This window comes from Ochotona curzoniae, unplaced genomic scaffold (genome assembly GCF_017591425.1).
Source record: "Ochotona curzoniae isolate NIBS_2020 unplaced genomic scaffold, NIBS_Ocur_1.0 patch53, whole genome shotgun sequence".
Classification (NCBI taxonomy): domain Eukaryota; kingdom Metazoa; phylum Chordata; class Mammalia; order Lagomorpha; family Ochotonidae; genus Ochotona; species Ochotona curzoniae.
The window spans coordinates 111409-125493 of record NW_024467032.1 but is presented as its reverse complement, the minus strand read 5'-3'; the positions used below and the strand labels follow the sequence as shown (position 1 = coordinate 125493).

At 42.0% G+C, this 14085-nt stretch overlaps 1 protein-coding gene across 1 annotated transcript in view; it reads right to left on the bottom strand.

Moving 5' to 3' along the window:
• The window catches only part of LOC121168088 (collagen alpha-4(IV) chain-like), a 141263-nt gene that overhangs the window by 19449 nt on the left and 107729 nt on the right, over positions 1-14085 (bottom strand). The window contains exons 38-43 of the mRNA XM_040997854.1: positions 11509-11616; positions 10784-10891; positions 4760-4831; positions 3551-3679; positions 3349-3462; positions 1992-2147 (exon numbers count right to left, since the gene is read on the bottom strand). Of these exons, the coding sequence (XP_040853788.1) occupies positions 1992-2147; positions 3349-3462; positions 3551-3679; positions 4760-4831; positions 10784-10891; positions 11509-11616 (687 nt within the window). The remainder of the gene's footprint in view (positions 1-1991; positions 2148-3348; positions 3463-3550; positions 3680-4759; positions 4832-10783; positions 10892-11508; positions 11617-14085) is intronic.

The following is a 14085-nucleotide window of genomic DNA, read 5'->3' as shown; positions in this document are numbered from 1 at the left end:
AGGATTGGAGATCAGCCCTCCTGCCCTTCCTTGTTCCCTATATCCCCTCCTGTTACTTGTCCCAAGTCATTACAATGGTACAATTACTCATTTCACTGTTACGAGCTTCATGTGTTACAAGTGTCATGGCATGGCATAGGTCTAGAATAATGAGGAAAATATTGTAATGTGATATTTCCCAAACATTTTTCCTTATTTCCTACTGGCTTCAGAAGACAGGCAAAGTGCACATTATTTTGCAAACTTCAACCAGTTGTTTCTCAAATCCCACAAGCTTATTTATGGAATAAGGAAGTTAAATAGGCAATAAATTTCAATGAAACGATCCACAAACATAACAATTCTGTAAACATAACAATTCTCTGATTCTACTGACCCAGACTAGCGCCACTAAATATTAGCAGCTGGATAAAAATCAATGAACTATTTTAACCTTCAATAATAGGGCAATTCAGTAATGAGTAATATAAGCAATATAAATTTCACTAATGTAAGAAACCAAAGTTGGCAGTCTAAATCAGTTTGAATAATCCAGTGTAGACGAGCCTAAACACATGTGACTAGTGGGTGCCTGAAATGTGGCCAGCGCTGACAGGGTTGTGTTTGTCAAATAAATCCCAGATTTCACAGGTAGGAATTGGTGGCTCATTTGAGAAACAAAGTTTGTCCAGTCAGCTCAGGCATGTCATTGACTTCAGTGACAATTTTAAACTAACTGTATGTTAAGATAATATTGTATATTTTGTAAAATTAGATAAAATAGAAATAAAAGTAAGGTTTTCTTTCTTAGAAAGTTATTTTTATTTGAAAGGCCATTAAATGGATAGGCTAGAGAGAGACAGAGAGATCTTCCGTCAGCTGGTTCTCTCCCCAAATTGCGACAATGGCCAGAGCTGAGCGAATCTGAAGTTAGGTGCTTTTTCTGGGTCTCCCACATGGATGCAGGGTCAAGGACTTGAGCCATCCTTCACTGCTCCCCCAGCTCTAAGCCACGAGCTGAATCAAAACTACAGCAGCTGAGACTCCAACTAGTGCCCAAATGGGATACAAACACCACAGGTAGAAGATTGGCTTACTGCATCACAGCATTGGCCCCTAACTTTTCCGTTTTCTTTGTTTGTTTTGCATTCCCCAAATGGCTGCAATGGCTGAGACTGAACAAGAACAGAGGCAGAGGCAGGAATCAGGAGCTTCTTCCAGATCTACATGGTCCAAGGACTAGAGCCATCTTCTTCTGTATCCCCAGGTGCATTACCAAGGAGCTGGATCAGAGGTGTAGTGGCTGGGATTCGATCTGGTGCCCATATGGAATGTGACACTGTAGGCAATGGCTTAACTCAGTATGCCACAGTGCCGGTCCCATTTTTTTTTTTTTTTTTTACTTTCTAGGGGAAAACATTGGCTGTTACAGTTAAGACATTCCTGAGGACTTTTGCATTCCATATCTGGGTTTGATCATGGCTCCAGTTGCAGTTCCAGCTTCCTGCTAATACACACCCAGGGAAGCACAAGGTAATGGCTCAAGTACTTGGGCACCTGCCCCAACGCATGCAAGACCTGGGCTGAATTTCAGTTTCCTGCCTCCAATCTGACCCATCCCTGGCTATTATAAAAATCTGGGCAATGTATCAACAAATGGAATATCCATTTCTTTCTCTATTTTTGCCTTTAAGATATAAACAAACTAAAATAAAATTTAATTGAAAACCTTATAGCCAAATTTTAAAATTATTTTAAATTATGGTTTGTTCAGTTTGGGTCTAATGGCATATCACAAGGATTATTAGGGGTTAAATATGAACTTGTCTTCCTTTTCTTTGTCCAACTTCTACCAAATTTGAGGTCTCTAGGGAATTCAGGCCATTATGAAGAAGTAGTCACTGTTGACAATGGAAGCAGAAATGGCATCATGCAGGTGCGGTATCCCAGGAACCCCAGGTGAGATAACAAATGTCATCAGGTGCTGTGTATTGAACAGCTTGCATACATACCTTTCTGGCCATCTTGTCCATCACATCCTGGATGGCCTATGCATCCCGGAGGGCCTGGTGGGCCTGGGTCACCTGGTGGCCCTGGCATACCACACTCTCCTGGCTCTCCTTTCAGAAGATCCACGCTTCCCGGGGGTCCTGGAGGCCCGGGTTCTCCTGACCACAGGGAAGAAGCAAAAATATTATTTCAATCAAAAACAAAAGTATACACCAACTTTTTAAGAACTTGCTTAGAAAGATAATGCATTGGTATGAATGAATCAGTCATGTCCGAGATCAACAGAGACAGTCTCATAAAGCTCAGGCTGAAAAAATCATGTAGAGAAGGCATAAGCAACCATGAAGGCAAAATGTGCTGAGCTAAGCCATCTTTCCTTTCAGAGCCACTCCTTTGGAAAGTAGCAGTTTAGGGCATTCATTTGCATTGCAATCTCACTACTGTAAAAAGATGGATGAATAGATGAAAAGAGGGAAGGAAAGAGGGAGGTAGGAAGAGAGAGAGGTAAGGAGGCTGGTTAAATGGATAGAAGATGAATGAATGCGACTTTTGAGAAAATACAGTTTTTGTCAAAGAAATGTTCTTTCAAATTTATAATCCTATTTGAAAACAACCATCTATATATAAGAATAAATTGATCCTAATTTAGCTCCTATTCACTTTCTATACTTACTAACACAATATTATTGCTTTACTATTTCTCAGTAAACAATACTTCCTGAATTTGCCAAAGATTCGAAGGTGATGGGTGAACCTCTGTACAACTTTGTCTCTTTCCTCCACTAGGAACCTCTAGAATTGGTTGTGTGTATCAAGCAAACCAAGGTACCGAGCCAAGCTCTTCCCCTAATTTCCAAACCAGCTCTGGTCTAACTCTACTTTCTCAGCTTGGTAATTACTTCTGAAATCTTGCCTTGTCAAAATTCATCTCAGAGCAGTGATGAAAGGAACACCAAGTACTGTTGATGTCACATGCTAGAGACTATTTCTGTGTATGTGGCAGGCCTGGATCCTATTGTGGACCATGGGACCAGTTCATAAGTGCAAGAGATAACATTGCCTCCTGTCAGCCACTCCCAAATCCCAGTGGTCAGCAACAGATGGGCAATGGGGAACACTTGCTCTAAGCCAGAGTTGGTATGCATGCAGAGCTCGTCTGACAGAATGGACACAGAAGAGGTGGTGAGGTGAACTACATTCCAGGCCTGGAAACCCACATGCCCCCAAGTAGACCTCACTTACACAGCAGATGGAACTGCTCTACTGCCTCTGCCTGGCTATTCTCTGGCCCTGTATTCCTGTAGGGCTGGTATTGTCTAAAGGAGCATAGTCAACCCTTGCCAAGATGTTCTCTCTTACCTCTTGGGCCATCAGGGCCAGAAAATCCCTGATCTCCAGGAGGACCTGGGTCGGGAATGTCACCCATAAGAGCTCTTCCTTTGGCACCCACAGGACCAGGTGGTCCTGGTCTCCCTGGAAAGGGAAGCAGTCAGACATTAGCCCAGTTTCATTTGGAAGCTTTGGTTAAGTTGGGACGGGGGCAACACATACTGCTTCTTACCTGGGAGGCCTGGAGGACCTCTTTCACCAGAAGGGCCTGGAGGAGAACTCCCTGGGCTGCCAGGGTCTCCACGCTCCCCTTTGAGTCCAGGTGTTCCCACTGGACCAGGTGGACCCATTTCATGCAAGCCTTCAGGGGGAAGAACAGCATTAATAGTCCATCTCTCCTTTCGCTATCCCCCCATGGCACTTCCCAGCAGGAGTGTGGCAGAGAAGTGACTGCTGCAAGGAGCCCCATTGCTATGGTGAGGCTGCAAATGGCCCAGACTGTTACTGAGTTGCCACTTCTGGCTTATGACTTGCCAGCCACAGGCTTGATTTCATTTGTGACTATTTCCCAGATTTATAAAAAGCATCTCAGTAACAACACCAACTCTACAATGAGTACAGTGAAAACAAAAAGGATACACCAATCAATACTTATGGATAAACTGCTTGGAAATCTGAGTCAGAAGCTGGCATAATTACAACAGTTGTATACTTTTCGGTAAAGAAATAGTGCCCCTGAATTTTTGGAAGAGGCACGTATTTAATCATACTATCTAGAAGGACTATGGAAGGATTTCTAAGTTACCTATATTATATCTCGAGCTTCCAAACTGTGCCAAGATTTCATCTGTCTCCAACAATACAGTCAAACTTAACTAAACAATTCAACCTTCTCCAAAAGCACTCAGATATGCATGTTGTTTGTTAGTCAGCTATATTTGTGAGAAAAATAACACAGCACATGCAATTAACAGAACAATCTAAAAGTCAGTTACTGAAGACTAGCCAATTCGTGGCATTAAAAATAGCAGCAAATTGTTCAGGTAATTTGTTTTAGCAGCAGCCATAAAAGGATCAGAAAAATACTCATTAGACCCATGTGGTTGTCTAAAGCATCGCGGCACTTAAAACAATATCAAAATGCTGAAACCCTGCTCATTTGTCACTCATAACATTTTGAAATCTGCCTCCACTTAGGTCATTATTCAGAGAAGCGGCACCAACAAAAGATATTCCTTAAATAAGGTTTTTCACATGTTCTTCATAGAAATCAGACGCAGTGCTGAAGACAGTGCTAATCCCAAGCCTCGAATCTAAGCCACGTTTTGGGTTTCAACTCCCTGATCCCAGCTCTGGTGACGTAGTAGCGAGAAGGAAGATCCGACTTTATCTCAGGTTCCAGTAATTGAAGCTGAGGCACCTGCAAATAATTTGTTCTTACCTGAAGCACCTTTGGTTCCTTTCTGTCCCTTCAGCCCATGCAGGCCATCCAAGCCAGGAGACCCAGTGGGACCTGGAACAGAAAACAGGCATGTAATACTAAAGGGAATTGCAGCTGCTGACGCTCAGGCACCGCCCTGCCGAGGTGAGCTGATGGGGCAGGAGGACAGATATCCCCAGCTGCACATCATTAGGAGAGCAGGAATCCAGGCCAATGGTGATTTAAGACATTCGTTTGATAGATTCCTGCCAAGACAACTTAATGCATATTTGGCTTTATGACCATATCATGACCAGATATAGTCGGAAATGACTGAATTTTGATGTAGGAGGTGACTTTTGATTTGATAAGAAAATCATCCTAAATGAGGCGTAAAGCTAGATGAGAACAAATCTATGCCTCCTACATTCCAGACTTGGGGTCTTTTCTCTCCCCCAGGGTCTGTGTGTTTTAATTTCTTCAGAATCTAGCATGCATATATCTCAAGACAAAGCACACAGTGGCACACTGAGGATCACTTGCCCCTTTCTATTTTTATTTTAAGCATTGTGCTGCTCAGGAATCTTTGGGACATTAATGATGTCCCCTTACTTCAAGCCAGCACTATGTATACTTTAGATGGAGATCTTTTTCCATGAATAACCTGTGTGTTTGACTTTCCATATGACAGTCTTTTCTTTTTTTTCCCTTTTTTTAAAAAGATTTATTTATTTTTTTTCTTTTTATTGGAAAGGCAGATATACAGAGAGGAGAGACAGAGAGGAAGATCTTCTGTCCGATGATTCACTCCCCAAGTGAGCGCAACGGGCCGATACTATGCCAATTTGGCCAATCCGAAGCCAGGAGCCTCTTCTGGGTCTCCCACGCGGGTGCAGGGTCCCAAAGCTTTGGGCCACCCTTGACTGCTTTCCCGGACCACAGGCAGGGAGCTGGAAGGGAAGCGGGGCTGCCGGGATTAGAACCGGCGCCCATATGGGATCCCGGGCGTGCAAGGCAAGAACCTTAACCACTGCGCCACCGCGCTGGGCCTGACAGTCTTTTCAAATGAGTGTTTCCTAACTGAGCTGGAGAGGGAACAGGGGGTTAGGAGTTGTCAAGGGGAGAAGAGACAGGAGAGAAGAAGGGAAGTAGGCAGGAATGTTCCAGAGCACTCTTAGAGTGCTGAGACCTCCGCATGATGCTTTCCCCCATGTCCTGACCCACTGATTGGTTGTGGGAAATGAATCGTTTTGCTGTTCCTGATCACATCAGTGATCTTCACCTAAGACCGAGAACACTTTGGTACACAGCCACTCGCATAGCCACTAAGTTGGGGATGATGGATCTCAACTTTGGGATCATGACACTGTAAACCTATATGACTGAACACACATAAAATGTCCCTCACTTATCCCATGACACATAGTATTCTTCTGATTATATTCACTGCATTAACACGCTCAGCTCACGTTACATGACAGTCACACTTCTGGGTGACCGGGTTCCCCACTTAAGGGTAAGCTGGAATGCAAACCAGACTCTCCTAGTCTTTTCTATCCCCACACCTATCCTAGTTCCTGCACACACAGTAGGTGTACAATAAGAATTTAGTGAGAAAATGTGGGAATAAGAGAGTAAGGGATGGAAGGAGAGCAGAAAGTGACATAATGGTATGGACAGCAATTTCTGCCAGCCAATCACATACTCCTAGGCTAAAGTTGTAGGGACAGATGCAATTTAGAGAAGTTACAGTATCGTTTTGTATGTGCAATCCAAGTTGTAATTTTTATCTATTCACTAAACCAAATCCTCTGTGGACTTCCTATTAAAAGAAACAAGTAAGTGGAGTCCACTCTATTTGTCATCAGCACGTGACAGTCACACTTGTTAGTCTCTGTTTAAGTTCTAAACTTTGGAAGGACTCAGATAATGTCCACTCTCTTGTGCCTCAAATGGGGGCCTAGATCCTCATTTTTCCTAAATGCATTATTTATCTCCTGACCACGTTTAACAGTGCTGGCTTAGTATACTTTCCAATCTTCCTTCCTATTTTCACGAGCCAATATTTTTAGCTTGCACCGAAAGAACACAGAGACCTTCTTGCTCTGCCAAATCTGGATATTTACCACAATCTATCTGGGAAGATAATAAATTTATTGAGACCACTTCACTATTTCTACATGTTTTGATCCCCAGATTTAGCCACCAAAATTGATGGCTCTGGGGACTTGGCTAAGGGTGGAGCATCCCAGCTGCTGCCAACTCTGTATTGTCACATCCACACATTCAAATCCGGGCTTGTCACAGTCCCAGCCCCTCACCATTGTTGAACTGGCCGACCCTTCTCTGACCCATTGTTATCTTCCTAAATTGAATACAGTTACATCTGGGTAGGGCTTTCAGGGTAATATTTCCTTTTCACTGAAAGCTTTTTATCAATCCCATCTCTAAATCAGAAAGTTGTTCATGTGTGAAATATATACAGTGCAGATGAGGAGCCATCGGGCTAACAAAGCAGATTCCTGAGTAGTGAGAGATTTCTACTCACCTCCGCTACTCCTCTTCCTAACAGCCATGAACAGAGGCTGCATCACGCCACACACACACACACACACACACGGCGTGCACAGCCGTGACCGGACGCTGCGTCGTGCCACACGCACACACACAGTGTGCACAGCCGTGAACAGAGGCTGCGTCATGGCATACACACACACAACGTGAACAGCCGTGACCGGACGCTGCATCGTGCCACACACACACGGTGTGCACAGCCGTGAACAGAGGCTGCGTCATGCCACACGCGCACACACACACACGGCGTGCACAGCCGTGACTGGACGCTACATCATGCCATACGCACACACATACACACACGCACACAGCGTGCACAGCCGTGACCGGAGGCTGCGTCGTTCCACACGCACACATGGCGTGCACAGCCGTGAATGGAGGCTACATCGCGCCATGCGCAAGAGGGCGTGTAGCCGGGGAATCCAGTCTCCAGTCCAGCTATTGTGTGGTTTTCATCTGGGTTAGCAAGCAGGCTTCCTGGTACTGGATTCTGGCTCTCAGGTTGTGTTTTTGTTCCAAAAACTCCAGTAACCTTCCTATGGCTTCATACAGTTCCTCCCTGTGTGCCTGGGGCTTGCCTGTATTGACCCTGAAAGTTGTATGTCCTGAGAAACCCTTTCCAGAATGACAGGTGGTCATTATGATTTGAAAATAGATAAGATGGAGGAGACTTTCATGACAATAAATAATGGTTGCAAATTATGAAATCAAAAATCATTCTGAAATAAGATTTTTTAGCATAAACTCCTCCAAGGGGCATCAGATATGGTTTGCTAGTGCACAGAGCTTTAGCTTGCAAATGTATGTCATGTCAGGTGCTGACAAGACAATGCAGGGCGCGAGACAGACAATCCAAGCAATTACATCCAGTGTGGTGAGCACTTGGGGAGTGGGGAAGGAGGGGAACAGTCTAGTTGTACAAAGGGGGAGAACATTGCCATGATCTTCATAGCTCTGAGGGACATGCCATTTCATTTCTGATACAAGACATACGAGGTGCTTTTTTCTTAGAAGTCTTACTTGTCACATGCCAAGATATCCAAGTCATTTTTTTCACCCTACTGTCATGCGACAGACAATTTTCTTTAGATTTCCATCATTTTAGTCACATGAATGCCCAGCTAGGAATTGAGCATTCTCCTTTGAGAGGGCATAAGTATGTAAAGACTTAAATATAGTATCCAAGTCATTTTTAACACATGTTTTAAGTTAAAGTTTAAATCTGATTGAACACAAGCAGGACTCAGAACCATAAAGCCAAGTGCTAGCAGAGCAAACAGCTTGGAGTTCAGCAGCCGGTTTGTTCAAACAAGATAACCAAGTTCCCCTGACTTAGAGCATATTTCAAATATTTGGTTTCTCAGTTCAAAGTGTTTCTGCTGGAGTGTAGTTCATTTTTATATCAGCATGATAAACTGCAACACTGGATTTACATTGTAGATGGTTTAATTTTAGGAATGCATTTCATTGTTGGGTTGTTTTTTCTAAGACTGAGCTGTTTGTAGTGAAACAGTGTCACTTAATGGTCAGGAAGCCCCACTGCAGTGTCTAGTTCTGGAACACATGGGTCTATGCAATCACTTCCCTAATTTTCTCTTCTTAATAAGCTCATTCCTCCGCAGCACAGAATTAGTATGCAATTGAGATTGTGGGTTTATTCCCTACCTTCTCTTCTTAATAAGCTCAATCCTCTGCAGCACAAAATGAGAATGCAATTAACTTTTTGAGTAATTTTTGGTAGATCACACTCATTAGTTGTTACGTTTTTCATACTACATCGTACTAAAGGCATGTGATAAATGCAAAAAGGAATCAACAATTTTAACAGGAGGGTCATTATTTGGGATGGTGTTATAGCATCATAGCCCTGAAAACCCTTGCTTGTTTCAGCAAACTGAAAGGCTAGGAAGGAATGAAATGCAGGATGAGTGATTCACAAAGCTTTTTTCTCCTGCATCTTCACGAGCTTCAGCTTCCACACACAAGGGTGCCAATGCCCAGTTAGAGCTGTGGGGCTGGCCAGGGATCTGCAATGATCACAACCACCAGTGAAATCTAATAAAATTATAGATGATCATTTTTCTTGAAACCTAACTCATCACAATCACTACATTTTATATTAGCAACAATGTCATCGAGGATGGAGGACTCTGCAAAATTGCCTTATGATGGGAACGTTGCCCATCAAGACATGTGTAGGGCAACTCCGTCTTCAGAGCAAATGCCTTCCCTCTGCAGATGGACCACCCTGTAGCATGCTGGGAAATGTGAGTGAAGAGGAGAGAGTGTCAAAAATAGTAATTGCACTTTCGGAAAATAAAAGAATGCCAGAAAAACGAGCTTCCAACTCTTCTGAAAGTAGGTGCTTTCCCTCTTAACAGAAGTTAGCATCTGAGTGCTATGGTGAGCAGGAAGTATGTGCCAGGACAAGGAAGACAGCAAACCCAGCTAGAGGAATCTACCAAGTACGACTTGAACCTTCAATTGTTGGAAGCCAAAGGCTCGCAACCTCACAGCTACTAGCTCAGTTGTTCATCCTTCTAGATGTCTGCTTAGTAATTTATGGCACAATCCATCAACATATTTGTGAGCACCAAGGAAATATACACATTTTGCTTTTTAAAACATCACATTCTATTTGGTGATAAAAGTATTTAACTAACATGGTATCACTACACCAAGTACCCACGGATAGAATACTCTTCCAAAGTGAAAGAAATGGATTGAAACGAGACATATATCATGAGTGAGTAAGAGGGAATAAAAATTAGTTAGTAACAAGTATCATTCAATTGAATGATTTTAAATATTTTTGAACTAAAAAGTTACCTGTTCTTTTTCCATAAACTCTTTGAAGAATTGTTTTATATATTTGTATTTATATATATATATATACACAAATATTACAAACTAGACTTATAACCGCTATTACTTTTAAAGCAAATTTAAAAAGATTCAACCAAGGAAACATTTATCCAATAGAAATGATGAATTTTAGGTACACTTCGTCCATGGCACCTCATTCTTCTCATCCTTCCACATGTTGTAATCAGTAAACATGTAGTTATTCACACATACAGTTTTAAATATGTGTTTCTCTTACCAGATTATAAGCTGCATAGAGACAACAGAAACGACATTTGTTTTCTTGAAAACAGTGCACCCTGCATTTAACACTGTATCGAGGTCCTTAATAAAATAGGCTTGGATATCATAAAAAATCCCTAGATAAATGCCCTCAGGATGGAGATGGTGACACTCACATTCCAGATGCTCTCAATATGAGCAAGTCAGACTGTATGAGTACCTTTAGTGTGAGGTTAGGAAGAGAAGAAAGATGCTAACAGCATCTACCAGCAGCTCCAGGGTGAGGAGGAAAAGGCAGGAAGTGGCAGCCTCGATGAGAGAGGGTGACATGATTGCCTACAGTACCCTCAGTACGTTGATAGTTCAGGCATTATGTCAGCTCACCTTTCATTCCTGGAGGTCCTGGTATCCCTGGGTTGCCCACGAGGCCTCTTGGTCCAGGGTCCCCCATTTCTCCTGGAAGTCCCTGCCGCCCAGGTATTCCCTGGCCACCTGAGGACAGCAGGAAGGTTTGCAGATACACAGTTGATGAGGGGTTACACTCGCTGGGAGAGTCATCTATAGTCTTAATGCACAGGTAAGTAGAAACATTATTTTACTGCTTTTCCTTCCTAAACTTTAACTGGGGAGAGTTAGGAGAGAATACACTTTACAACTTTAGAAGAAGATAATGTACTGCAAAATGAAGGAAGCTGTCAATTAAGAGCTCCCCTTTTCTTCTGAGTCAGCAGAAACATTATTCATTACAATAGCATGCTGTGCGTGCAGTGTTTGCCTCAGGGGAATAGCAAGCATGCAGAGAGCATCCTGAGTGGCAAGAGGAACGGAGAAGACTGGACAGTCCTCTCTCAGCAGGGCCTTCACTGTCTGCCTGGCGCTGTGCTAAGCACTTCACAGGGGCAATCTCAGTTTTCTCCCACTGTGTGCAATGCAGAGTATTAGAACCAGCTTCTTAAGTGAAATATTAAGTTTAGGTTGCTTGCCCAAAGTCCCGGCTCTATGAAGTGGCAGAATCAAGCTAAAGTTGAGTCCACATGAAGACTGGCTCTTTCTAACACACCAACAGATGCAGGAGTGCTCATGAGTTCTCAGACTTCCTATCAATGTACCTGGATACCCAGATGATCCCAAAATGCCAGGTGATCCTGGCCTTCCAGCTGGTCCTCTGTGTCCTTGAACACCAGGCAAACCCTGCTCTCCTGGAACTCCAGAATGTCCTACAAAAGGAAGGATCAAATATTTGAGTAGTTGGGGATTGCTCCTAGAGACAGCAGAGCTACCAAGCTGTAAGAGTTAACCCTGGTTTTATTTTCTAGTCCTAATCTCTTATATTTAAAAAGTGTCCACTGAGTTGGAAGAAAATATTAAGTATTAAAAACAAAAAACCCCTAATCCCGCAACCTTAACACAAGTTAATATGTATACACAAATGTGTAAATGCTATCCTACATTTTAAATTCTGGTTTCTAAAATTAGCATTGAATCATAATTAATCTTCCAAGTGTGTCATGGTGTTTTAATTATCATGTTGAAGTGGCTAGTTAATATTTTAATCAGTTATTTTTAATTTTCTCCACCTGTGGGCCACTCAAGTTATTTCTAACTCTTTACTGTTATATACAATAATTGTTATACATCCTTAGCCAACTTTTCCTTAAATAATTTTTTAAAAGAATTTCTAGGAGTTTACTAATTTAATTCTTTTAAGTGCATTTTTAAATGTTAATGTGTTTTAGTATAAATAATAGCTATTATGGAATTAGACCTTTATTTCAGAGAGTAATTCTGAAAAATAGGAACATTTTTATGTGCTGCCAAAATGTTACACTGAAGAAAATTAGGAACAACTTTAATATCTAATATTTGTCGCATTCTTGAATTGCCCAGCTGTCCTCTCGGCATCCTTCAGAGTTGAACAACCGCAACCAAGTCAGTTTCTAGAATCTCTCATATCCAGTGGATATGTCTTTTTATATTTTTAACCATCCAAAGCCGTCCCCTTCTCAAGTCAGTGACATGCTGACAGCAGCACTTCAGTAGTGCTCTGGTCTTTTTCCATATCGGTTGTTGATGCCACTGGCCAGTGGTTTAGACTGTTACACTGAATTACACTGCCACATCTACCCCAGCAGGTGCATGGTCACAATCCCCAGCGTATACTGTGTTTTAACTGAGGACCTGCTCAATTGGTTGGCTTTTTGTCTAATTTAGTAAGGATAAAATGATATTTCAGACACTATAAATTACATCTCATCTCACTAGATGAGATGATTAATTCATGTTTATGGGAGATACCAACAGTCCATGCAGAAAATCGATGATTGAATCTACAAATAAATTAAGACTGTCCCTCCGTATTCTTGGGAGGTTTGTTCCAGGATTCTCCCTTGTATACAAAACTCTTCATATAAAATGGTGCTAAATTTGCATGTAATGTTCATATACCTTCTGATATGCTTTAAATCATCTCTAGATTACTTATAATTTCTACCACAAAGTAGATGCTATGTAAATAGCTGTGTTACTGTGTTGTTCAGAAACAATGGCTAAAACCGAAAGTCTGCATATATTCAGTATTGACTCAATATTTTTCAATCTGTAGTTGGCTGGTATATCTAATACAAGGCTATGTTCCCTGACTAAATTTAACAGCAGTTAATGTCATTGTGTAATCTTATTTATCCTGAAAACATGGCTGTAGTAAGGTAAGGCAACATTGTTATCTCCAAATGAAAACAACTGCTTATTGGTCCTTACGTTTATAGAACTTCTGAGTTCACTTGTTTGCTCTGGAACACCGGAGATGGGGAGCAGCACAGGGGAAATCGGAAAGGACTGAAAGGAGAGGGTACTTAGCTCCACACAGTCATGTCATCCTGAAGCAAGTGGCAGATCTACGCCATTTCATTAAGCTCTTTCTAATTCAGTTAAGCGCACTGCAAAAGTAGGGGATTTAGGTAAACTCTATCAGTCAACAATAAGTAATTTACAAGTTCTGGGGCCTGCCTTTCCGCATCGGAAGTTAAGCCACCACATGCAAAAACATCACATCGGCATCCCATGTGAACACCAGGTGGAGTCCCAGCTGCTCTGCTTCAGATCCAGCAACTTGTTGATAGCCTGGGAAAGGTAGCAGAAGATGGCCCAAGTGTTTGGGTTCTTGACACCCATGTGGGAGACCTGAATGAAGCTCTTGGCTCCTGGCTTTGGCCTAGACATTATGACTTTGTAGAGAGTGAACCAGCAGATGGAAGATCTCTCCCTCTCTTTCTGGCTTCCAAAATACAGTAAATTTTAAAAACAAAATTACAGAAATTTAAGCAATTTAAATTATAAAAACCACAGGATACTAGGCAAATTAGCCTACAGAAAATTTTCTGGAAAAATAAGCCCAAGTGTAAAACAAATAACAGATTTGTGATTTTTATCTTAAAATTACAGATGACTTTAAAGACCCCACTTATTGGACTATTTTGGGTTTATAAAATCTTATTGTATTCAGAGTTTACATAAAAATACCTGTAAGTGTAGAAGATGATAATTACACTTTCTGCTTGTGTAGTAATTTTTAATTGTGAATTTCTGTGGAAGCATCTCTCTGGATCCTCTGAGAAATCCAAATCCTATCATCTGTGTGTGACCAGTTTACAGCCGAGAAGACACTCAAACAGCCCCAGATCACAGAC